The sequence below is a fragment of the Glycine soja genome, chromosome 18, assembly GCF_004193775.1.
Source record: "Glycine soja cultivar W05 chromosome 18, ASM419377v2, whole genome shotgun sequence".
Classification (NCBI taxonomy): Eukaryota; Viridiplantae; Streptophyta; class Magnoliopsida; order Fabales; family Fabaceae; genus Glycine; species Glycine soja.
Window position 1 is genome coordinate 15,409,322 of NC_041019.1, and position 23,914 is coordinate 15,433,235.

Here is a 23,914-nt window from a genome sequence, read left to right on the forward strand (position 1 = left end):
CAATCATGACAAGACTTATTTAGATATACTTACTTTTTCTTTGACCTGATTAGGGACAATGGTAGCTATGTCCCTCAAATTCCTTGCACCATGATGCCAGACGTCATGAAGAGAAAGGCTAATGTCTTGAATATTAACATAATCCACCAATTGTGATATGGGCCTATCAGGGAAGATTTTGTCAAACCATATGGAAATTTCCCCACGACCAGCATTAAAACGAAAGCCACTTTAAAGGATTTCAGTAACTTTCATAATAGAACTCCAAGTATATGAACAACCCACATACTCCTTTATCCACAACAATGAATCCCCTTTAAGATACTTCGAAGGCAGAAGTTCAACCCATGTGATCCTCTTATCTATTTTTTCCCTTTCCATCACATTCGAGAAAAAATCAAAGCATATTCATGCATACAATTCAATCCCTCTTTTTATGTGTTCCTTGTTTATTTTAGTAAAAATGAAATATCTAATCCCAATTAATTGCAAAAATACATTAAAAAGAGTCAAACATATAGCTTAAGTTACAAAAAGAGAATATAATGAATTAAATATCAATAAAAAGATGTGTATACATAATAATTATTAGAGGCTTAGTTGATTTCCTCTATCCGGAGCTTAGTTACATTTAAAACTTTTCACCCTTTCTAAAGAATATATTTTAGCAGAGAACAAATCTAGGTCATTTTCCAAAAAGTTTAACTTGTATTATTGACTAAATTATACTCATTAGACACATTTACCCAAATCCCATTATATTATACTAAAAAAACTTGTTAAAATTTGCTAATAAAAAATCAAATTTTATTACATTACCCTGTCCAATCTCCTTTGCTCCGGGCAATTGATTTTTTTTCCATAGACATACAAAAAACAAATTACCAAAGCATACAACTCCCTCCATTATTTACCAAAACATACACTTTTATTGTTCACAATATAAATTCAGGTTGGGGGACCTAAATTTACACTATGTTTTTTAAATATTTTTTTGCAAAACCCATTGAGAATTCAGGTATCCTAAACTCGAATTCTCAACGTGATTTTTTCTTTTTTGTTTTTTTAAGAAAAATTAATTTTTTAAAAGATTTTAAAAAAATATAAATAAAGGAAATTAATAAAATTAGAGAATATTATGATAAAAAAAATTTAGTTACCATGTAGGTACTTAAATAAATTGCAAGATTAAAGTAGTTGAACATGTGAATTTTTCTGAAGTTAAATTTGTGTTTCATGGGTGGTTTTGTTTCGTTATGTACATTAATTAAAAAATGAGAAAATAATTAGTAGTCTTAAAATAAATTAAAAACACAGTGAATAAATAGTTAGTATATTTGAGTTATATAATACACATAATTTAAAATCGTACAATGACTGAGATGATAGACATAGAGACATACGTAATAAACATAACATAATAAAACGAGAATAACAAAACATACTAACAAATACAATTGAAACACAAAAATGACAAAACTAATGATAGTTTGAAAGATGTTGTATAGGAAACATGTCTTCTTCTATTTGGGTTACTAGTTTGCTAAAAATAATTAAAATTTCTATTGAGCAGAATCGTTTCTAGTAGTTGGATTTTGCTAACACCTTTAACACGTCTTCATCGATTTTTAACTCTATTATTTCATATTCGATTAATTTTTTTGAATATTTAGCATGACATGGATATCAAAAGAAGAATTGTCTGACCACCTGTGATTCATGAATTCCATAAGGAAAAACCCATAAAGGTACAACTTGCTTGATGACATCCTTGAGTTTCTCGAAGCTTCATCTCAAAGGAATTTCAAATCTTATTAGGTTTGTTCCAGTAAAGGAGTAACCCAAAAATCCGTCTTGGCGTGGTATGTTCCACTTCATGTTGTAATACATCATTACATCATAGGTAGGAGTAATGGTGGATTGAAGTAGGTTGAGTATACCATTCGGTGTTCTATTGATAATACATAATAATTCTATAGGACCAACACACGAGTATTACTCATTGCATATTAACATTGTTTAAACATCATCATCATTTTTCAATTGTAGAGATTGAAAAAAATATTGCCAACTTGCATCTATGAATGGCTCTTGGTAGTAGATTTCTTCCACAAATTGGTCATTGGTCAACTGAAAGGTGTTGTGCATTCTACTCTTGAGTGTCTCAAAAGAACAATCATTAGGAACTTGCATTGGTATTAAAGTAGGACTTTGAAAATAAACACCAGTTTGGTTGTGAATGATTGATCCATTTGGAAAAATGAATGCTAATCTCGAGTTAGCAATGGTATGACTGCTTGTTTCTCCCAAGAATGTCATAGTATTGAAATTGAATTTGGTTTGTGAAGGTATGTTGTGTGGAATTGTGTGGTTGTATTAAGGGTGTTTCGTGTTATTTATAGTTGTTTGAACATTTGTCTCGTTGATATGTATTGGAATCTCATAAGGTTTGAATTGTGTTTCTGATAGAGGCTTGTTTGAAATCCAATGTTGATTGAGATATTTCATTATTCTATATAGTGCATAGTGTATAGTGGATAATATTGTCAATTTCAACTGTGATTTTACCTTGCTACTTGGTGCAGCAGACGTCCATTATAACTTTCAGACTTAAAAATATGAGTTGTCAATTTAATGTCAGTTTTGTTGGTGAAACATTTATTGTTTTTTTAGAGACGTGCGTAAATTGCAAAATATTGTTAATTTCGACTGTGATTTTACTCTTCTACCTAATGCAGTAGACGTTCATTATAACTTTCAGACTTAAAAATAGATTGTGAGTTGCCAATTTAATGTCAATTTTGTAGGTGAATCATTTATTGTTTTTTTAAAGACGTGTGTAAATTGTAAAGTGTTATCAATTTCGACTGTGATTTTGTCTTGTCACCTGGTGCAACAGACGTCCATTATAACTTTCAGACTTAAAAATAGATTTTGAGTTGTCAATTATGTCAGTTTTGTAGGTGAAGCATTTATTGTTTTTTCAAAGACGTGTGTAAATTACAAAATGTTGTCAATTTTGACTGTGATTTTACCCTGCTACCTGGTGCAGCAAACGTCCATTATAACTTTCTGACTTAAAAATAGATTATGAGTTCTCAATTTAATGTTAGTTTTATTGGTGAAACATTTATTGTTTTTTCATATACGTGTATAAATTGCAAAATATTGTCAATTTCGACTGTGATTTTACTCTTTTATCTACTGCTCTAAACGTGGGTAAACTGGACACTATTAACATAAACTTAAACAAACAATTTGTTTCATTACGCAAAGTAATCACTGAACACTGACATAGGATACCACGGGAAAACCTCAAAGCTGAAAAAACTAACACATGGATCATCTCCAAATTAGCAACCTCGTTTGAATATTGGTTTGTGGAAGGTGACATGTTACTTCCTTTCGGCTCAGAAGATGAGTTACTATCACTACCATGGTGTTTGGCCCAACAACTCTCGTATTCATCTGATAAGTCCTCAAGATTGGAGGTTGAGTCACGCTGGTTGTTTGGTGAGTTATTGTTGTCACAAATTTTGGCAAATAACTTCACAAATGGTAGTGTTAAGTTGTTCTAAAAAATGTTGAACATTTATTGAACATCAGGATCATCTCCCAGAATAAAACATGTGTACATATATGGTTGTACTGGCTAAAATATAGGGCATCAAAAGTGGAGATGTTAGATATGTTGGTGTGGTTCAATGTTTAGTTTTTGATGAACAAGTTTAAGCAATTATGTAAAGGTTATGACCTTGTTGACCATGAAAGTTTTAATGTATTAGAGATAAATTAAAAAAATTGCATAACATGACCACTTAAACATTGTTTCAAGGGTCAAAAACATAATTATTTGGGATTTTGCTGGTTGCGTGCAAGCATTCATTGTGCGGTCACATGCACTGATAATTGACATGCAAGGCTGAGCAACACATGGCTTCGAGATGCAATAAGGGTCTGTGCGGTGAGTAACAATAATAATAAACAACTTTAATCATTTGCGCAGGCTTTGTCGGTTGTGTGCAGTTGTTCACTATGCGGTAACATGCACTGATAATTGGCATGCGAACCTTGAAAATAAAAATCCAACGGAATATAGGCCTAAACCAATGTCAAAGCATAACTGGAATCATTTATCGATACCCCATAATTGCAAGGCTCGACAAGTTCAATTACTAGGCTGTTACCATCAACGATGATAAGGATATTGATGTCATGTTCGATGTCTATAACCGACAGTAATGCTTAAGTGGCGACTTTGAGTTGCTCATACAATGCGAACAACAATCTTCTTCTACCACCAATGTTGAAACAACCATTCCATCACCACAAATTCATCAAACATAATATATTGATTACCATACTTAAAGATATCATGAAGGCCCATTTTTTTACACACCAATTTTATGCATGTCCACAAATGATTGTTACATTCCCCATTTTGAACCCACTGAATTTGATGCACACATTAGCTCATACACACAACTGCTTAGTGGATCGTCAAATTGTTGTGTGACAGTTCTCCAACTTTTGAACCTAAATAAGCCATGCCACCTAAATGTCCAACCAACTACTGAAATCCATGTTGCTCAATCTTAAGGCAACGAAATGTCACACGACTATCATGCTAAAAATGGGTTGCCGGATAAAGTAGTTGGTGACTTCAGTGACCACAAAGACAAAATTTTGGCGGACAATGATGACAATAACTTCAACAACAACGACGATAATGCCATCCAATTTATTTTCCAATCGATAACATCTAAAAATTCTACCGTCCATATCCAAATTGTGCTAATGTTGGTGACAACCAAGTGGTTGAGAACCTTGACTATAGGAATTTTTTGGACCAACAAAAAATAATCTGACTTGCAAGATGACGAGCTATATGTTGGTTAGCAATTCCATCAGTTGGAGGACCTCAAACATGCAGTCAATATATGGCACATTAAGAACCATGTCACTTTCAAACACAAGAGGTGTGTGAAGGATAAATTGGTCTTATGTTGCCGAGCTGAGGGGTGCCAATGGAAACTTAAACATCTAAATGAAAAAATTTAAAAGTTTGGGAAATTAGAATGATTGAAGGGCCTCACACATGTGTCATGCCTACAATTTCACAAGATCAATATAAGATGGATTCCAAACTCATACGTAAAAATATCCTTGTAATAGTTAAAGAAAATGAGCAACTAACCGTTCCTACATTCATCACATTCGTTAGACAAGAGTTCAAATATACCATCACATATCGAAAAGCATGGCTAGACAAAACAATGGGCCCTCGAGAAGGTATATGTTAATTGGGAAGAGTCATACAACATACTTCCCAAATATCTACAAGTTTTGCAACTATTTGTCCCTGACACAATTGTCAGAATTCAAACTATACCTGCACTAGATGAGTCGAGCCAACCAATTCCAAATAAAGTCATATTCCATCGACTTTTTTGGTCTTTCAAGGCATGCATTGATGCACTTGCATTTTGTAAACCCATTGTGCAAATAGATGGAGCATCGCTTTATGGACGATACAAAGGGATGCTATTAATTGCAGTTGCACAAGATGGGCTAACAATACATTTCCATTAGCATTTGCCATTGTCTAGGGCGAGACAGCAGATGGTTGACACTTTTCTTTTGGAAAACTTGAGAACCCACATCACACTACAACATGGTATATGCTTAATCTCTGATAGGCACGAGTCAATCAAAAGTGCATACAGACGACCAGACAGTGGGTGGACAACAAACAACTTATCACATGTGTTCTGTATTTGTCAAATTGGACAAAATTACAAAAAACAATTCAAAAGTGAGGACGAAAGAAAAAACGTCTTAAGTATGAGTAAAATATTTTTTTAAAAATTTTAATTCACATTATTTTATTATTTAAAATTAAATTGATGATCAGATTTACATTTTTTTCAAACTACAAGGTATGCTATGACCCAACCAGATTTTTTTCATCACTACCGGCAGTTATAACAAGATAACATACATGATACCAAAAAATGAGAATTTTTCCAATCACTGCCTTGGTCAAAGTCACATATGAGAAGTTAAACAAATATTTCGTTGACCGTGGGACTCAAGCTGATGCAATGATTGCCTCCGGACAAGTTTACACACTCATAGCAACCAAGTTTATCACTGAAGAAGAAACTAAGTCCAACATTTACTTCGTTCAACAGTTTGACTGCCAAAGATTTCAGTTTCAAGTTGAGGAAAGAGTGAACTCGAGAGAGAGGCGTCAAATGGAGAAATTCACTGTGAGGCTGGATCAAAGAACATGTGATTGTAGGAAGCTTCAAAAGCTACACATGCTATGTGCATATGTCATTGCTGTATGTAAGCATATCAATATAAAATACTTGCAATATGTTAATTCGGTGTACACATTAGATTACGTGTCTATAAAGTCCTGTTAACAAACATGTGTCATTATGATTATTGACCACCATATGAAGGATCATAATTATGTGTCAATCCAGCTATGAGAAGAAATGAGTGAATAGACAATTTAGTCCCTGAGATTGTATCCATTTTGCATATTAGTCCCTAACTTAATATTAAATTCAAAATAGTCCTTATCTTTGCATAAGTCTTGCAAAATTGTCCTTCCATTAAATTTTAAAATAACGCCGTTAGTGAGGTCAATTTTAGTGCCACGTGGACTATCCAACGTGGCACTAAAGGATGACGTGACATGACACGTGGACGTGCCTCTTAAAAGATGCCACGTCATTTGATGATAACAAAACGAGTAAATAGGCAATTTAGTCCCTGACTTTGTACCTCTGTTGCATATTAGTCCTTAACTTAATGAAAAATTTAAAATAGTCCCTATCTTTTGCATAAGTATTGCAAAATAGTCCTTCCCTTAAATTTTAAAGTAACGCTGTTAGTGAGGTCAATTTTAGTGCCACGTCATTTGATGATTATAGAATGAGTGGCTTCTTCAAATTTGATGGTTCTGAACCAATTGAGGCATATATACGAAAAAGAACCCACACACACTTGCACAAATAAAAAGAACCAAAAATCCACAGCAACAACCTTATCTCTGTAGCCATCAACACCAATGGGCGAGGTCAGCATAACCATTCTCTTTTCCTCTTTTTTTTTCTTCAATTACCATCAATGTATCATTCTAGGTTCTGATTTTTTTTTTTTTTGTGTTTTGAATAGGAAGAGAAAAAACCAGAGGAAAACAAAGTGGGGGAGAAAAAAGCAAATGAAGAAAAGAAAGAAGAAGAGAAAAAACCAGAGGAATCAAAAGATGACAAGGAATCCAAGGAGGAATCTGCGCCGCCAAAAATCGTGCAAGGCACAACCTTTGCAATGCATGGACACTTTAAGCATGATTTCTGACATCTTTTAAGTTAGGAACTATTTTGCAACACTTATGCAAAAGATAAGGACTATTTTGAATTTTTCATTAAGTTAGGAACTAATATGCAACAGGGGTACAAAGTCAGGGACTAAATTGCCTATTTACTCGTTTTGTTATAATTAAATGACGTGACATCTTTTAGGGGGCACGTCCACGTGTCATGCCACGTCATCCTTTAGTGTCACGTTGGATAGTCCACGTGGCACTAAAATTGACCTCACTAACGACGCTACTTTAAAATTTTAACGGAATGACTATTTTGCAACACTTATGCAAAGATAGGGACTATTTTTAATTTAATATTAAGTTAGGGACTAATATGCAAAATGAGTACAATCTCGGGGACTAAATTGCTTATTCACTCGGGAAGAAATAAAAAAAGTCAGCCAAAATCAACAAGAATACGGACTAATATGAATGAGAGAGGAAAAGATCAACCAAAACGTTGTTCAACTTACAATTTAGTAGGTCATTCAAAAAATAGGTGTCCCCATTATTTTAGAAGTTCTAGTTGAACAAATTTTTGGTTTGCTATCAATGTATTTAATTTCATACTATATATAAATTAGAAAAATTCTTCAACGGAAGTGATTTTAACTAATTTTATTTAACTTTGTTATCTTCTCTAATTTTATCAATTTTCTTTATTTATATATTTTTAAATATTTTTTAAAAATTAATTTAAAAAAAAACAAAAATCACATTAAAAATTTGGATTAAAAGACTCGAATTCTCAATGGATTTAAAAAATAAATTAAAAAAAGCATAGTATAAATTCGGGTGTCCAGAATCCGAATTTGCACAATATGTAGTAAAAGTGTATGTTTTGATAAATAATGAAAGAAATTATATGTTTTGATAATTTTTGTTATATGTATGTGAAAAAAAAATCCCGCCAAATCACCCTGGAATTACCTGATGTGGGAAGGATCAGTGTACTGTACGGTGCACCCATGCAGAACACAGCCTTTTTATCGTATAAGATCAGTAAGGGAAAAATTCGAAGGTGGTTCCACCATAGTCCGCATCACACGAGATCAAATTCCCCGAAGAGAGCGACACCAGCGAGGCATGTCGTTTCAAATCCCGAAATTGGACTCATTTGTCCCCCCAAAGCTCCAGAAAACGACAAAACCAGCCATCCCCATCCCCCAGATTTCAGTTACTTACGTGGCATTAACCGGCAGAAAATAACAGTTAGCTTCTCCTCTCACAACAGAGGAAAGAGGGAGAAGAGAGAGACACCCTCTTTCCCTCGCGTGTTAGCCAAAATTTTCAAACCGAGAATCCGAGCTCAGTAAAAAAAAATACCCCAAAGCCATTGACATTGTTTCTCACCAACGTTTTCTCCTCATACCACCCCTTTCGTGCTTCGAATTCCCTCGCCGCGGTTCCAACGACCCCAACCTCTCCCAAAACGGTTAGGTTTTTCTCGTACTCCTCGGATTCCTCTCATTGTCGCTCGTTTCGGTTCCGGCGTCGTCGTTTTGTCCCACATTGGCACCGTCGAGCCCTCTCCGCTAGGGAGAATAATCCGAGGTTTCTGTGGGGGGAACGCGTTTTCTAGGGTTTCTTGGGAGCTGAAAGTGGTGAACCGGAGGCGAATTTCTCTCTGCGATTTTATTAACCCTTCTACGGTGGCGCTGAGCTATTATGGGGTAGGCGAATGTAGCTTCTTCGCTTCTTTGATTTGAAAAAAAAGGGTTTCATGGGGAGAGGTTGGAGCTTGCTTTGTTATGGTGTTATATATTGTTGTTGTTGTTGTTGTTTTGTTTTGAGTCGTTGTTCAAATGGGTGTTGGGTCCTTTCTTGGGAAGCGCCTCTTATTGTTGTTGCAACTTGAATGGCTGATCATCAGAAAACCGCTCCTGGCGAGAGAGACATCGAGCAGGTTCACCAATTTTATTTTATTTTTTGCTTTTTTTCTAGTTGTTCTTGTGTTTTTTTAATGATTAGTGTGAGAAAATGGAAAATGTAGATAAAATTTGCTTGCCTGTGTGTGCCATTAGCTGTACTTTTTTGGTTCTTCGTTGTTATGGTCTTGCTAAGCTAATATATTTTTAATGGGGTGAATAAGAATAATAATTTACAGGACGAAGCTTATATACAGTTCCTTAGGTGTTGTTTGTACTGTTCTTCAATTAGAATTGAAGTTTTGCTTCGTTAATCTGTATTATTCTTTAATGCAAATCTGTATTTGTGGATTACTGAGGTGAAACTCCAATTCTGATTGAAGAACAACAGAAACAACACCCATGAAACTGTATCTAAGTTTTGTCCTAATTTATGACCGGTTGCTGACATAAGGAGACATTGAAGCTGGAAGCAGAAGTCTTGCCTCATCCTTATCATCCTCTGTATTGGATAATCAACCTTTTTGTTTCCTTTGTAGGCAATTATATCTCTTAAGAAAGGCTCATATCTGCTGAAGTACGGGCAAAGAGGGAAGCCAAAGTTCTGTCCATTTAGGCTTTCCAACGTAAGTTGCTATTGGTATTTCTTCTCCTAAAATTTTGTATTAGCCCATCAAAGGACATGAAACTACATCCTTTTTTGACTTAAAAATTTGTACCTTTTATACAAATAAGAAATTACTGACACTAACAGTTTGCTGATGGAAAGTGATAAAAACAGCAACTATTAGGCCACTTTTATAGACATGATGACCACAAAAAAAAAAACATGTTAATAGACTAAAACCAGTAGTTAAATATATAGTCTAGTAGTGGACAGTGGTTTAGGAACATGTGAATCATGTTTGAACAATCTGAGATGCCAAACAGCCTATATATATAACATGCAAATTATGCTTGAGAGAAAGAAAAGGTCAAAAGCATTGCCTTTAGATGCATTGTGTCTTCAATGTTATAATACAGAACTTCTGTATATTAGTTTTTGAGTATTAAACTTAACTTTTGCCAGGAATACTTAAAATGCGCTTATTTGCTTGTTTCTGATTTCAGCCCAATCCATTCAGATATCATTTCTACATATCTGAAGTACTGTGTGTTTCAAATAAATTTAAAATTAAGAACAAGAAAAATCGGCATGTATGTTTTGTTCTACACTATTCAATGCTTTTGGTTTTGGTTTCAGGATGAGTCTCTACTCTTATGGTACTCTGGCAAGGACGAGAAACAGCTTAAGCTCAGTACAGTTTCAAGGATCATTCCTGGGCAGCGAACTGTACGTTTGTAAAAAGCCTAGAGAGTATTTTCAATGGTTAATTCTAGGTGCCTTTATTGCAATTTCAGTTATGAAGTTGATATGTGTTGGAAAGTTGCCTTAATTGTTGTAACCCCTAGACTGCCTCAGTGACGGTCACTTTGGGGGCTGCCTTAATTGCAGCTTCAAGGGTGTTGTTTAGTCGCACATTGACTAGAGTATGAGTTAAATAGAGCTTATAAAGCTTGAGAAGTCCTCACCTTACAAGTTGTGTGGGGTTGAGTTCGGTCCTAAGCCCAAATTCTAAGAATAGGAGACCATATTATCCCTCAAGTCGCACGGTTTAAATATCTTGGGTCTGTAATACAGGATGATGGGGAAATTGAAGGGGATGTGAATCATCGCATTCAAGCAGGATGGATGAAATGGAGAAAAGCATCGGGAGTGTTATGTGATGCAAAGGTACCGATCAAGCTAAAGGGAAAGTTTTATCGGACTGCGGTAAGACCGGCGATTTTGTACGGAACAGAATGTTGGGCGGTCAAGAGCCAACATGAGAATAAAGTAGGTGTAGCGGAGATGAGGATGTTGCGGTGGATGTGTGGTAAGACTCGACAGGATAAAATTAGAAACGAAGCTATTAGAGAGAGGGTTGGAGTAGCGCCTATTGTAGAGAAGATGGTGGAAAATAGACTTAGGTGGTTTGGGCATGTAGAGAGAAGACCGGTAGACTCTGTAGTGAGGAGAGTAGACCAGATGGAGAGAAGACAAACAATTCGAGGCAGAGGAAGACCCAAAAAGACTATAAGAGAGGTTATCAAAAAGGATCTCGAAATTAATGGTTTGGATAGAAGTATGGTACTTGATAGAACATTATGGCGGAAGTTGATCCATGTAGCCGACCCCACCTAGTGGGATAAGGCGTTGTTGTTGTTGTTGTTGTATTCTTTGTAGGAATAGTTGGAAAAATACGAACGTTTATCTGATCCTTAGTACTTTGTTTTTCCATTGGCTTTCTGATCCATACACATTATTCTGATTTGGTGTTATCATCCAGGCAACATTTCAGCGGTATCCACGGCCTGAAAAGGAATATCAGTCATTTTCTCTTATATACAATGATAGGTCCTTGGATTTGGTGCGTGCTCTTTTTGCATAATTGTTAATTTGTTCTGCAAATTAAACCTACTAGGCCTATAATTAACATTTTCTCGTCATCTTTTTCTTTCACTGTTTTGGTTGTGAAAAACTAGTGTGATATTATTAAGTAGTGTGTTGTGTAAGATGGGGGATTTATACCTGGTAAACTTCAGGATTTGACCCACTGCTAATCCATGTACAGATATGCAAGGATAAAGATGAAGCTGAAATCTGGTTTGCTGGTCTTAAGGCATTAGTTACTCGAGGTAACAACCACAAGTGGAGATTTGAATCAAGAACTGACGATAGTCTGTATTCTGATAGTCCAAAATCTGGCACACGAAGATCCACTCCGTCCATTGCACCATTCTCTGTAACAGTGACTTTCATCTTTTGTTGTTTCATACAGTTCAGAAAGACATTTCCAATTTGCTATATTTTTCACTCTTTCCAATTTTAAACAACAGGACCCTGGGGATGCTGGTGGAGGTTTTATTGACTTGCAAAATAGATGGATAAAGGCTTTCTCTGAAATAATTTCTTACTCTGCAGCTAGCAAGAGTTCCAGTCAAGCTGAATCACTTGCAAATTCCTCTTTATCCTCTGGGTCTGTGGATAACTCAAGCAATCGAAATTCTGCATCTGAGGCATTTCGAGTTAGTTTATCTAGTGCTGTAAGTTCCTCCAGCCAGGGTTCTTATCATGAAGATTTTGATTCCCTAGGTGATGTTTTTATTTGGGGAGAAGGGATCGCCGATGGAATTCTTGGTGGTGGTGTACATAGAGTTGGAGCCTTATCTAGTTCTGAGATGGATGCATTCCTTCCCAAGGCATTGGAATCAAAGTTAGTTCTAGATGTTCATAGTATTGGTTGTGGCTACAGACATGCTGTTCTAGTTACCAAGCAGGGAGAGATATTTAGTTGGGGAGAGGAGTCAGGAGGTAGGCTTGGACATGGTGTAGAAATGGATGTTTTTCACCCTAAGCTCATTGACACCCTCGGTGGCATGAATATTGAGTTAGTAGCATGTGGAGAATATCATACTTGCGCTGTTACTTATTCTGGGGATCTTTATACATGGGGTGATGGTGCTCACAATTCTGGCATGCTTGGGCATGGAAATGAAGTCAGTCACTGGATTCCCAAGAAAGTAGGTGGTAACTTGGAGGGCTTACGTGTATTATATGTGTCCTGTGGACCTTGGCACACAGCTATTGTTACATCAGCTGGGCAGTTGTTCACATTTGGTGATGGAACTTTTGGTGCCTTAGGACATGGAGATCTTAGTAGCGCAAATATTCCTCGGGAAGTAGAAAATTTGAAAGGGTTGAGAACAACCAGGGTTGCCTGTGGTGTTTGGCACACTGCTGCAGTTGTTGAGGTGGTAAATGAATCTGTGGAATCTTCTACACGCTCATCTAGTGGAAGACTGTTCACCTGGGGTGATGGAGATAAAAGCCAACTTGGACATGCTGATAGGGAACCTAGACTAGTTCCTGAGTGTGTAAATGCATTGAGTACTGAAAACATTTGCCGAGTGGCTTGTGGCCACAGTCTTACAATTGCTTTGACAACGTCAGGACGTTTATATACAATGGGAAGTACAGCGTATGGACAACTTGGCTGTCCTGCATCTGATGGGAAAGTCCCTACATGTGTTGAAGATATAATTTCTGATAGTTTTGTAGAAGATATTGCCTGTGGTTCATATCATGTTGCAGTCCTGACTTCCAAGGCAGAGGTTTACACATGGGGAAAGGGTTTGAATGGGCAATTAGGTCATGGAGACAGTGATCACAGGAATAAACCAACACTTGTTGAGTTCTTAAAAGATAAACAAGTGAAAAGTGTTTTTTGTGGTTCAAACTTTACTGCTGTTGTATGTCTTCATAAATGGATACCAAGTGTTGATCATTCTGCTTGTGTTGGATGTCGCAATTTATTTAATTTCAGAAGAAAACGTCATAATTGTTACAACTGTGGACTTGTATTTTGCAAATCATGCACCAGCAAGAAATCTATAAAAGCTTCCCTTGCTCCCAATTCCAACAAGCCGTATAGAGTCTGTGATGATTGTTATCTTAAACTTAGGAAAGCTGCCATTGAATCAGTACCCTCAGTGCAAACACCTAGCTTGAGATGCGTAAGTTTGCAAGACAATAGAATCACTAAAATACAGGGAACACTACTAAGGCTTGCATCTTTTGGTTCTATTATTCAAACAGAAAGTAGTCAATCAAAGCTTCCAGATTCACAAGATAGCCATCTTTTCCCATCTTTAAATGGAAAATTGCAGATGAGGGATTTTGCTCCTTCAAAATCATCAAATTCTCTTTCTATGGATTCCAAGAAACACCTTTCAGTTTCTGAGCCCGCTGCAAGAATATCTTGTCAATCAATGTCACCAGTTTCATCAAAGTCAAGTCCAAGACAATCTTATGAAGATATAAATGATGATTTAAAGTACAGAAATGATATTTTAAGTCTAGAAGTTATAAGTTTAAGGACACTGGTAAGCATATATATATCTGATTCATATGTGTATCTATCCTTTTAGAGAACCTTGCTTAATCCCGATGAAATGATAGTATGATAGATATATTCCGTTTTTATGGTTAACCTTGTCTTCTAATGATGAATTTGGTAATCCTGCTTCATGCTTATGTTCTTTCCCACCTGAAACTGTTTAGAAGGGGTTTTTCATGTCACATATATGTACTGCATGTAAGTAGTATTCATATGTTTGGGACTGATTCCCTGCAAAAGAAAATTATTGTTGATGAAATTGTTGATTAACCTCTAGAAACTTGCATATCTCAATACATTTTTTATTATCAGATTCTTTTGGATAGAAGAAGAAATTGCTTAAAATGAGAACAGGGTAAATACAGAGTTTGGAGAATAAGGGGTCCACCTTAACATAAAAAATAAAAATAAAAAATCCATTTATGGCACCATTTGCATCAATTGTTTACTATGCATTTTCGTTTACTAGTTTGTATTCATTGCTTAGGTTTGGGTAGAACCTATGGTCACATGTGATAATTGAACTAAAGAATTATCTGATACTTGAATTAAAATTATTATAGCTTTTAATTAGCTTTTTAATAATATTTTGATTATTTGTTTGTGATCTATATTTTGAAAATGTTTGAAGTATACTCATCTCAGAACTGATCATATATACTGGTTAGGTTGAAGAGCTTACTCACAAGTCAAAAATTTTAGAGGCTGAACATGAGAGAACATCAACGCAATTGAAGGAAATGACTGCAGTAGCTGCAGATGAAGCTGGAAAGTGTAAATCAGCAAAAGAGGTCATAAAGCCATTAACTGCACAGGTTGGGTATTCTATCAGCAGGGTTTCCTTTTTCTCCTATTCTGCATTAGTAAGCATGTTTTAAGATTAAATCTAAGACCTACAACCTATGTGATGACGACTACATGAATATTATGTGTGGGTCCCACATCTCTTTCTTTCTACTTTAATTCAAATATTTCTTCACAATTCTCTTCCACTATGTGATGACGACTACATGGATCACATCACATGATACTATTTGGCTTGGTTAAAGACCAAATCTTCATATATATTATTCACCTTGAGATCCCTCTTTAAGAACTTCAACTAATATTCTTTTTGGTCTCCCTCTCCCCACTTTTCACTTGACAAAAAACTATGTAATCTACTTTCCTCAATCGGTGAAGAGAGGCCTGCCATGGACACATACAAAGAAGACCACTATAAGCACCAAGAAGGGGGAGAGGCCCGCCATGGCAGCGCCATAAGACACAATGGCATGTTTATGTGGTGGAATTTTGGCCTTCCGCCATATTCCACCATTGATAACAGCAAGGTTGTCAAATGGCGGTGCTATGATGGTGTGATGGTGGACTCCGCAATCCGTTAGGTGCCATTTTGGCTAAAATAACGGCGTCCGCCATTTGGCTATGACGCCTGCCATGGCCATATTTCGTGACGGTTCACGGTGGCCATGGTGGACATGTCGGGTGTTTTCTGGGTTTTTCGAAATTGTGGGCTCTGGTTGGCTCATTAGAAACAACCAACCCGAAAATAATTCTTATTCTGTCGACTCCCTTCTCACACTCACTCAAACCCTAGCTGCACCCGTGTGCAAACTCATTTGGCGACCGACTCTGCTCTGACGACCCTCCCTGCTCTGGCGATCTACTCTGTCCTGCAACCTAGTCTGTCCGATGACCCTATATGCTCTGGCGACACACTCTACTCTGACAAACTCGGGTTTTTTTTTTCCTGAACTGTTTTTCTACTCTTTTCAAATGTTCTTCATTCTGTTTGCATGTTTATGTTGGTGCTGAAATTCCCTTTTTCAGAACTGTCCTCTCCGTTCCGTTCTTTTAATTTCAGAGTTTTAATTCTGTTTTTTCAGAATTATTATTTGTTTTTTGTCCTGAGGTTTTCTTATATAAAACCTTATCCCAATTATAATTGGTGTTCATTATTTGTTTTTATCCTTTTTGTTGGTGTTTTTATTAATTATGTTTATGACTTTATGTGATGACAATTATCTAACTATGAATATTATGAATTTTAGTTTGTCATTATGCTTTTTTTAATATATATACATATGCCATCTTTGTTGTTTTTGTTCCAGTTTTTATATATATAAATACATTTTTTTTTGTCTGCCATAGACCGCCATGCCATCCACCATTTTGATATGGTGCTTAAAGGTTCTCACTGCCATCCGTCGTAAAATGCAATTGATAACCTTGGATAACAGTAACGCTGAATGGAACTCTATTTTTAAAATCTCTTTTAGAAAGCAGAAAAAAATTATTTCTCTAAAATAAACTGTACCAAACACAGTAAATCTATGGTATATTGATTTTGGCTTGTACCTGATGATGTGGATGTTAAATTGTGTTACAGTTGAAAGAAATGGTGGAAAGACTGCCAGAAGGACATAATACTGACTCCAGTACAGAGCCCTTTGCTGAAAACACTAGTAGCATTCTACATAATTCCTTAGATGAGAGCCATATAAGAAACACCGTCATTCCCAAAAATGAAGGCAGCAGCATTGTAACAAATCTGATATTAGCTAATGGTACCAAAACACAAAGTGGAAAGGCAGAGTGGGTAGTGCAAGATGAACCAGGTGTGTATGTAAGTTTGTCCTCACAGCCAGGTGGTGGTAATGAGCTTAAGCGTGTCCGCTTCAGGTATTTACTCTTTGCTATCCTCTAATTTGTTAAACATATCAAAACTTTATCGCATTCATATAGACAGTATGTTTTATTCTAAAATTTTATGGCCAATGTTAGAGTTAATTCCTTGTTGCTAAGCATAAGAACTATTACAAAATAGTTTATGAACTCAGAATCTCCACTTTGATGAGAAGTGGCATTGCCTGGTTACAAGACCATTTTGTTATTATTGGGTTTCTTTTAATCTATAATGTTTTTATCACTACTTTTAGTTAACTAAAAGCATGGTGGATGATCAAACTGTTTGTTATAAAGTTGATTTAATAAAAAAATATAACTGTTCGAAGGACTTTTTCCAACCACCTCGTGTATTGCATATCCATTCTGTTTAAACCATTTTTCTGTTCCTGTTTCCTTATTACCAAATCTGAAACTTTGTTATAGAACAGATTTAATGGACCAGCATTTCATACTTCTACTTCCATTTACAACTTGTTACTCCATGAAAACAACATGAAATATTACCAGAGCTGGTTGATGTGGGGGCTAGATAGAGCTTGTGTCACTTAGTATTCAATCATGCTGTTTTCTGTGTGTGCAACTTGCATTATTGTCTTAAAATGAGACACTATTAGCAAATTGTACCCATACATACTTGAAATATAACAAAAGTTATCAACAGTTCAACATTGTCTACATCTTTGGAGTGGCCAAAGCTTGCCCATTTTAGTGGAATACATCTACGATGACTTTAATACTTTTGATACATTATGACCGTTTGTCTTCCCTAGAGAAAAAAACCAGATGTTTGTTGCTTTATATATACTGATAAGATAAATCAGTGTTGCCTTTTGCAAGGACTCTTCATCTTCCAACTTCAATTTAAAAATATTTATGAAGAGATTTTAAAATGAAAGTTGATTAAAATATATTTTCCTTTGCAACACTTATGTCAAAATAACCTTTTTATTTTGCAATGTCTAAATTCAATTGATTTTCTGGCTGGATCTCTGGATACATATTTGAAAATTAATTGATAGTTCATGCAAGGAAAAAGGTGTTACCTGCACAGTTATCCAGTAATTGTATCAGCAAAGATTGGCTATTGAAAATTCAGACATTATGAAAGGGTTAATTAACCCATCCACAGTGGCTACTTGAGGCCGATGCCCTATGATGCTGCTACAGAATCAATCTAGCAGCTTATATATTTTTTTTATACTTTGTCAATCTTATTTAACCGTTTGATTCTCAAGTGAATAATGATAAGAACCTACTGACCAAAAAATAGTGCTCCTTGCATTGAGAAATATGATGTATTGATAGTGGCCTAATCTTTGGCTTGGTACGGTATCCTATATCCTGGACTGAGGGGGAGGAGACACATGTTTGATTCACCCCCTTGCTAGCTTTGTGTATGTGTTGTGGAGTACAAAAAACAAAGGGAAAGGAAAATCTACTGCATTTATTTTAAAATTGTGTTGGATGTTTAGGAATATTTTTATCTGTTTATCTGGCAATCAGATTTCATGCACACTTTACTGAAATTCTCAGTTGTTTTTACAGTCGAAGGCATTTCACAGAAGAGCAAGCTGAAAAATGGTGGGCTGAAAATGGAACCAAAATATTGGAGCGGCACAATATAGTTGCTTTATTGAATGCAAGAGAATCTGTTCCCTGAAGCAAAAACCATCCTTCTTCTGTGACGCAATAGAAACAGTAAATTCTTTTCCCTTCTACCTCTTCCAAAATTAACAAGGATCTTTGTCCAAATTTGACAGGTAGGATACAAAATTATGGGAAAAAACCACAGTTGGAAGAAATCTTGTAACTTTCCAGAAAAATGCTAGTAAAACCTCCCTCCCTTCACCCAAAGGAAAATAGTGGAGGAAAATTTTCTTTACTGTACTTAGTGATGAGTGTGGTGCAATTCAGATGTTTTATTTTTGGTACAACAGTGAAAATGCGTGTATGTTTACTTGCAGCTGAGGATTCTTTTGTTCAGTTTCTTTTTGCCTACTGTATAGCTAACTTCTCTTGCCAACCTAGTGATCTCTTACTGTGGCATTTTGGGAAAATGCTCACTCCATTTTTGAGCATAGTGACACTGCACTTTACATCCTTGGCTGTATGACCGTTTAACTGTTGGTCCTTTTACCATTTTGGTACTCAATAGCTTTGCATGTATAATCTTTGCATTTTGCTGCTACAGTTGTTTTAAACTAAATATGGGAGGATTTCACCATGCATAATAACTAAAAGGGTTTGTTGATAGTGTTTAAATTTGACTAGGTATTAATTGAGCTGAATGGTGTTATTTGATCCATGTAGGCAGAATCACTTAGAGATAAGACTTTGTCGATATAATTGTAGTGAAGAGGATTTGGACATTTGGTAGTTATTCATATTTTTATAGCCCCGTATCAGTTGGTTTTATTATTTTTATCCTTTGAAGTTACAACACTAATTTTTGCGGTAATTTTAGATCATCATTGGTCCTTGTAAGAGACTGAAAACACTTTAGATGTGCCAATTTGTGATTAGCATCTGTCCTAAATCTTGCAGAGAAAGGTTTTTAATGGCAAAGGTTGGAAAAATGGCGATGACTGCTCAAGTGCATCTTCATGGGAGCAAGTAGCAAAAGTACCATCCAAGATTTTTCTTCCTAGAATCCCATTGCCTTATCTTGAGTTTTTCTACTTCACTCTCCTTGTGTGTCCCTCAGGATTTCGCCGTCATTTTATACTGCTTCTTTTTAGAACTGGAAACCGATGGTTTAAGTCACATTCTTCTTAAACCTTCTTCAAGCTCTGGTCCAAATTCTCTCTGATTTTGTGGAAGCACTGAGGGATGGAGACAAGATTAAACAAAAATTGCATAAATAACCACAAAAAGGGGGGAATGGGTGAGTTTAAGCTCCTAAAACCTTGGCAAATTAATGATCCAAGTAAAGCTGAAGAGTTATACATGGAAACTATTTGGGTTATGAATAAACAAGTCAGTGGGAGGTATGTTCAAAGCATGCAATCAAAGAATGCAGGATGTGCGGAAACCTCTCTGAAGTTATGGGCTTAATTTGGGCCTTGCTGTGGACCAATATATTTTTGTGTTGGGAGTTGCTACGTGCACCCAGCAAAATTGCTGGGGCACCCAGCAAGCAGTGAATGGGCAATTATGCCCCTCCGCGAAGGCTATTTCCGGAAGACCATTCTTTCGGAAGTCTTTCGGAAGACTCTTTTTCCAGAAAAGTTTCGGAAGACACTTCTTCCGGAAGGTGGACTTCCGGAAGAACTCCAGAAAAACGTTCCGGAAGAAGTGTCTTCCAGAACTTTTCTGGAAAAAGAGTCTTCCGGAATACTTTCTTTTTCTTCCGGAAGTAGTTCTGGAATGAGAATGTTGAGTTTTTGGAAGAACTTATTCCAGAAGTTACTGTGCTCAATTCCGGAAGAAGTGATTCCGGAAGTATCTTCCGAAACAACTTCTTCCAGAAGTATACATAGTAACTTCCAGAAGAAGTTCTTCCGGAATGTCAGTTTATTAACAATTTTTTTAATTCTGCTTTAAAATTTTTATATATATATATATATATATATATATATTATAATATCTGTATTTATAATTGTGGATATAATTGGTTTAATTAGGTATAATAATTTTGGTATAATATTAAATGATGTAGGTAACATAATTGTATTTTGTTGTAGTAAAAAAATGTTTTATTAGTTGTTTAATATAGTGTTAAGTTTAGTTTAAGTAAATAATATAGTTATAAATTTAGAATATATTTGTATTAGTTGTTAATATGTTTGTTAGTTAATATGTAGTCAATTTGTGGATGTGGTTATATGATAATTTGAATATATTTGTGTATGATGCATATGTCCTGTTAATATGTTGTTTGTTAGTTAATATGTAGTAAATTTTTGGATGTGGTTATATGATAATTTGAATGTACTTGTGTATGATGCATATGTCCTTAAGATGAACGAAGATCAATGGAGGTATGACTATGCGATGTCACAAGAAGTTCATATGAATTATGATTATGATAATGAAGAAGAATGTGGGGTGAATGAATCACATGTCGATTGTTCAAATGCTTTTAATACGTCTCAGGTAATCATAGATAATTTGAGTCATTTGGTTGAATTGATGTTTTGTAAAAAAATTAATATGTTTGGGCTGCGTTGTAGGTATTCGGTACTCGAGATGATATTTTGCAATGGGCTCGAACAGTTGCCCATGAAAATGGATTTGTTGCAGTGATTATGAGGTCTGACACAGATACCGGTAGAAGAGAAAGAAGTTCATTTGTCTTAATTGGGTGTGAAAGGAGTGGTAAGTACAAGTGTAGGAATAAAGAATTCGTTAGAAAAGACACTAGGAGTAGAAAATGTGGTTGTCCCTTCAGGCTTCGTGGGAAACCAGTGCATGGAGGGGAAGGTTGGATGGTGAAGTTGATCTGTGGGATTCACAATCATGAATTGGCCAAGTCCTTAGTTGGACATCCATATGCTGGACGATTGACTAAGGATGAAAAGAAAATTATTGCTGATATGACAAAGTCGATGGTGAAACCAAAAAATATCTTGCTAACGTTGAAGGAACACAATGCCAACAGTTGCACCACGATAAAGCAAATTTACAATGCAAGAAGTGCATATCGTTCTTCAATAAGAGGAGCTGATACTGAAATACAGCATCTGATGAAGCTTCTCGAACGTGATCAATACATTCATTGGCATAGATTGAAGATGAAGTTGTGGTGTGTGATCTGTTTTGGTGATGCAATAAAGTTATGCAATGCATGTCATCTGGTGTTTTTTATAGACAGTACCTACAAAATAAACAAGTACAGACTCCCACTACTTGACTTTGTTAGAGTGACACCAACGGCGATGACATTCTCTGTTGGGTTTGCATATCTGGAGGCTGAGCGTGTTAATAATATTGTATGGGCTTTGTAATGATTTCGAGGTCTATTTTTAAGAAACGATCACCTCCCTATTGTTATTGTCACTGACAGAGACCTAGCACTGATGAATGTAGTGAAAACTGTATTCCCCAAGTGTACAAATTTGTTGTGCAGGTTTCATATCGATAAGAATGTGAATGCGAAGTGCAAATCTTTAATCGGTGAAAAAAATGCGTGGGACTATGTAATGGATAACTTGGGTACTTTGGTTTATTGTCCGTCCGAACACCAGTTCCATGAGTCACTTCAGAAGCTTCAAGTTGCTTGTTCGCCTTGGCCGATGTTCATTGACTATGCTAACGACACATGGATTATCCCCCACAAGGAAAAATTTATTACAACATGGACGAATAAGGTCATGCACCTAGACAATACAACAACAAACAGGTATTAAGAACTGATTTTATTTGTTAGTAAGGATTAGTAATAAATGGTATTTAATTGTTGTATATTTTCATGTTTGTTGTGTATTTTAAATATAGGGTTAAATAAGCTCATTGGGCTCTCAAAAGAGTACTACAAAATAGCGTTGGAGACCTATGTAATGTTTGGGATGCCATGAACAACATGATCACGCTGCAACACGTTGAAATTAAAGCATCCTTTGAAACCAGTACGCATGTGGTTGGGCATGTATATAAAAAAACCTTATACAAGAGGCTTCTTGGGATGGTTTCAAGGGACACTTTAAATCAGATTGCTTCTAAGGTTGACCATCTACGTTATCTCGGCAACAATCCCTCTTCTTGTGGTTGTGTGATGAGAAGCACGCACGGTCTTCCTTGTGCATGTGAGCTTTCTAGGTATACTGCTAGCAGCATCCCATTGGAGTCAGTCCATATTTTCTGGAGGAGACTTTGCTTTTCAGACCAAGGGTTATGTGAGACGGAAGTTAGCATCAAGGAAGAGATAGAGACCATATCTAAAAGGTTTGATGAACTTGATGTGTCTGGCAAAGTAACTCTGAAGAGTAAACTTTGAGAAATTGCATACCCTGATCATAACTCTATGTGCCCTCCTCCGTCAAAGGTCAACACTAAAGGTGCACCGAAGAAACCGATTAAAAGAAGTCAAAGATCCACAAAGCGTGATCCGTCATACTGGGAGTATGTTGATGTTTTCTATTTTGTTCAAAGCAGCAACTCTCCAGTCAAACGTAGTGCATCATGTTCTGAACCGCCTCAGCCAACAAGGATCATCCCGATGTTGGATCAATTTGCGCCATTCATTCAAGGTTTCATTCTTGACGTTGTGGATGTGAAAGCGGACGGTAACTGTGGATATCGGTCCATTGCCGCTTTATTAGGTATGGGGGAAGATTCGTGACCGTTGGTGCATAATGAATTGATTAAAGAACTTGGCAGGTGGTCGCATGAGTACATGAACCTCTTTGGTGACACAAAGAGATTTGAACAATTAAAGTTGTCCCTACTTGTTGATGGGTTTTCGAAAGTTAATTTTTTTAATAAGAAACTTTAAATTACTTACATGTGCATGTTTGGTTGATTCAGGTTAGTGTGGACAAGTGAATGGATATAACAGATATAGGATATGTCATTGCATCACGGTATAACATAATCCTTGTATCGTTGTCCCGACAACAAATCATGACATTTTTTCCTCTTAGAAGTCAACCACCACCTGATTCTTTTGGGCACCGCATGATATGTGTCGGTCACCTGTTTGGAAATCATTTTGTTCAGGTACATTGAATATACTTAGTGTAACAATTATGCAATGACTTCGCTGGTTCATTTGACACGATCACCGCATGATATAATCTTTGTTCATGTACAACAAGTTTATTTGAAAGACCATTGTCCCTTATCGCCTCCAGTGTTGTTGTGGTCAAGCAATTGTTATTCTCAGGCAAAGCAGTCGACAACTCCATATATTAGTAGAATGCAGCAATACACAAGCTTGATGTCATTCAAAAGACACTATGTCGACCTAAATGAAGATTAAACATGCATTGTTTATGTAATTCTATTCATTATGCGATATAATTTGTTGTAAGTCATTACTAACCAATTAATATTATTAA

At 36.0% G+C, this 23,914-nt stretch overlaps 1 protein-coding gene across 3 annotated transcripts; it reads left to right on the forward strand.

Annotated features, from left to right (window-relative positions):
• Positions 1 to 8,512: 8,512 nt before the first annotated feature.
• Positions 8,513 to 20,131, forward strand: LOC114394822 (PH, RCC1 and FYVE domains-containing protein 1-like). 3 transcript variants are annotated; one of them, XM_028356496.1, is made up of 10 exons: positions 8,513 to 9,287; positions 9,789 to 9,875; positions 10,493 to 10,582; positions 11,619 to 11,699; positions 11,904 to 12,074; positions 12,169 to 14,214; positions 14,897 to 15,043; positions 16,618 to 16,910; positions 18,462 to 18,614; positions 19,461 to 20,131. In XM_028356496.1, exons 1-9 carry the CDS (start codon positions 9,240 to 9,242, stop codon positions 18,574 to 18,576), a joined length of 3,078 nt encoding a protein of 1,025 aa, XP_028212297.1. In that variant the 5' UTR covers positions 8,513 to 9,239; the 3' UTR covers positions 18,577 to 18,614; positions 19,461 to 20,131. The 3 variants fall into 3 exon arrangements, with proteins under 3 accessions (XP_028212297.1, XP_028212296.1, XP_028212299.1); XM_028356495.1 differs by lacking the exon at positions 19,461 to 20,131 and having other exon boundaries at positions 18,462 to 19,082; XM_028356498.1 differs by lacking the exons at positions 11,619 to 11,699; positions 19,461 to 20,131 and having other exon boundaries at positions 18,462 to 19,082.
• Positions 20,132 to 23,914: the final 3,783 nt, after the last annotated feature.

Bases quoted from the DNA above. Each gene is read 5' to 3' on its own strand.
- LOC114394822 (XM_028356496.1), top strand. From the start codon at position 9,240: ATGGCTGATCATCAGAAAACCGCTCCTGGCGAGAGAGACATCGAGCAG. The intron at 10,583-11,618 runs GTACGTTTGTAA...GTTATCATCCAG, and splicing joins TCATTCCTGGGCAGCGAACT to GCAACATTTCAGCGGTATCC. The intron at 15,044-16,617 runs GTTGGGTATTCT...ATTGTGTTACAG, and splicing joins TAAAGCCATTAACTGCACAG to TTGAAAGAAATGGTGGAAAG.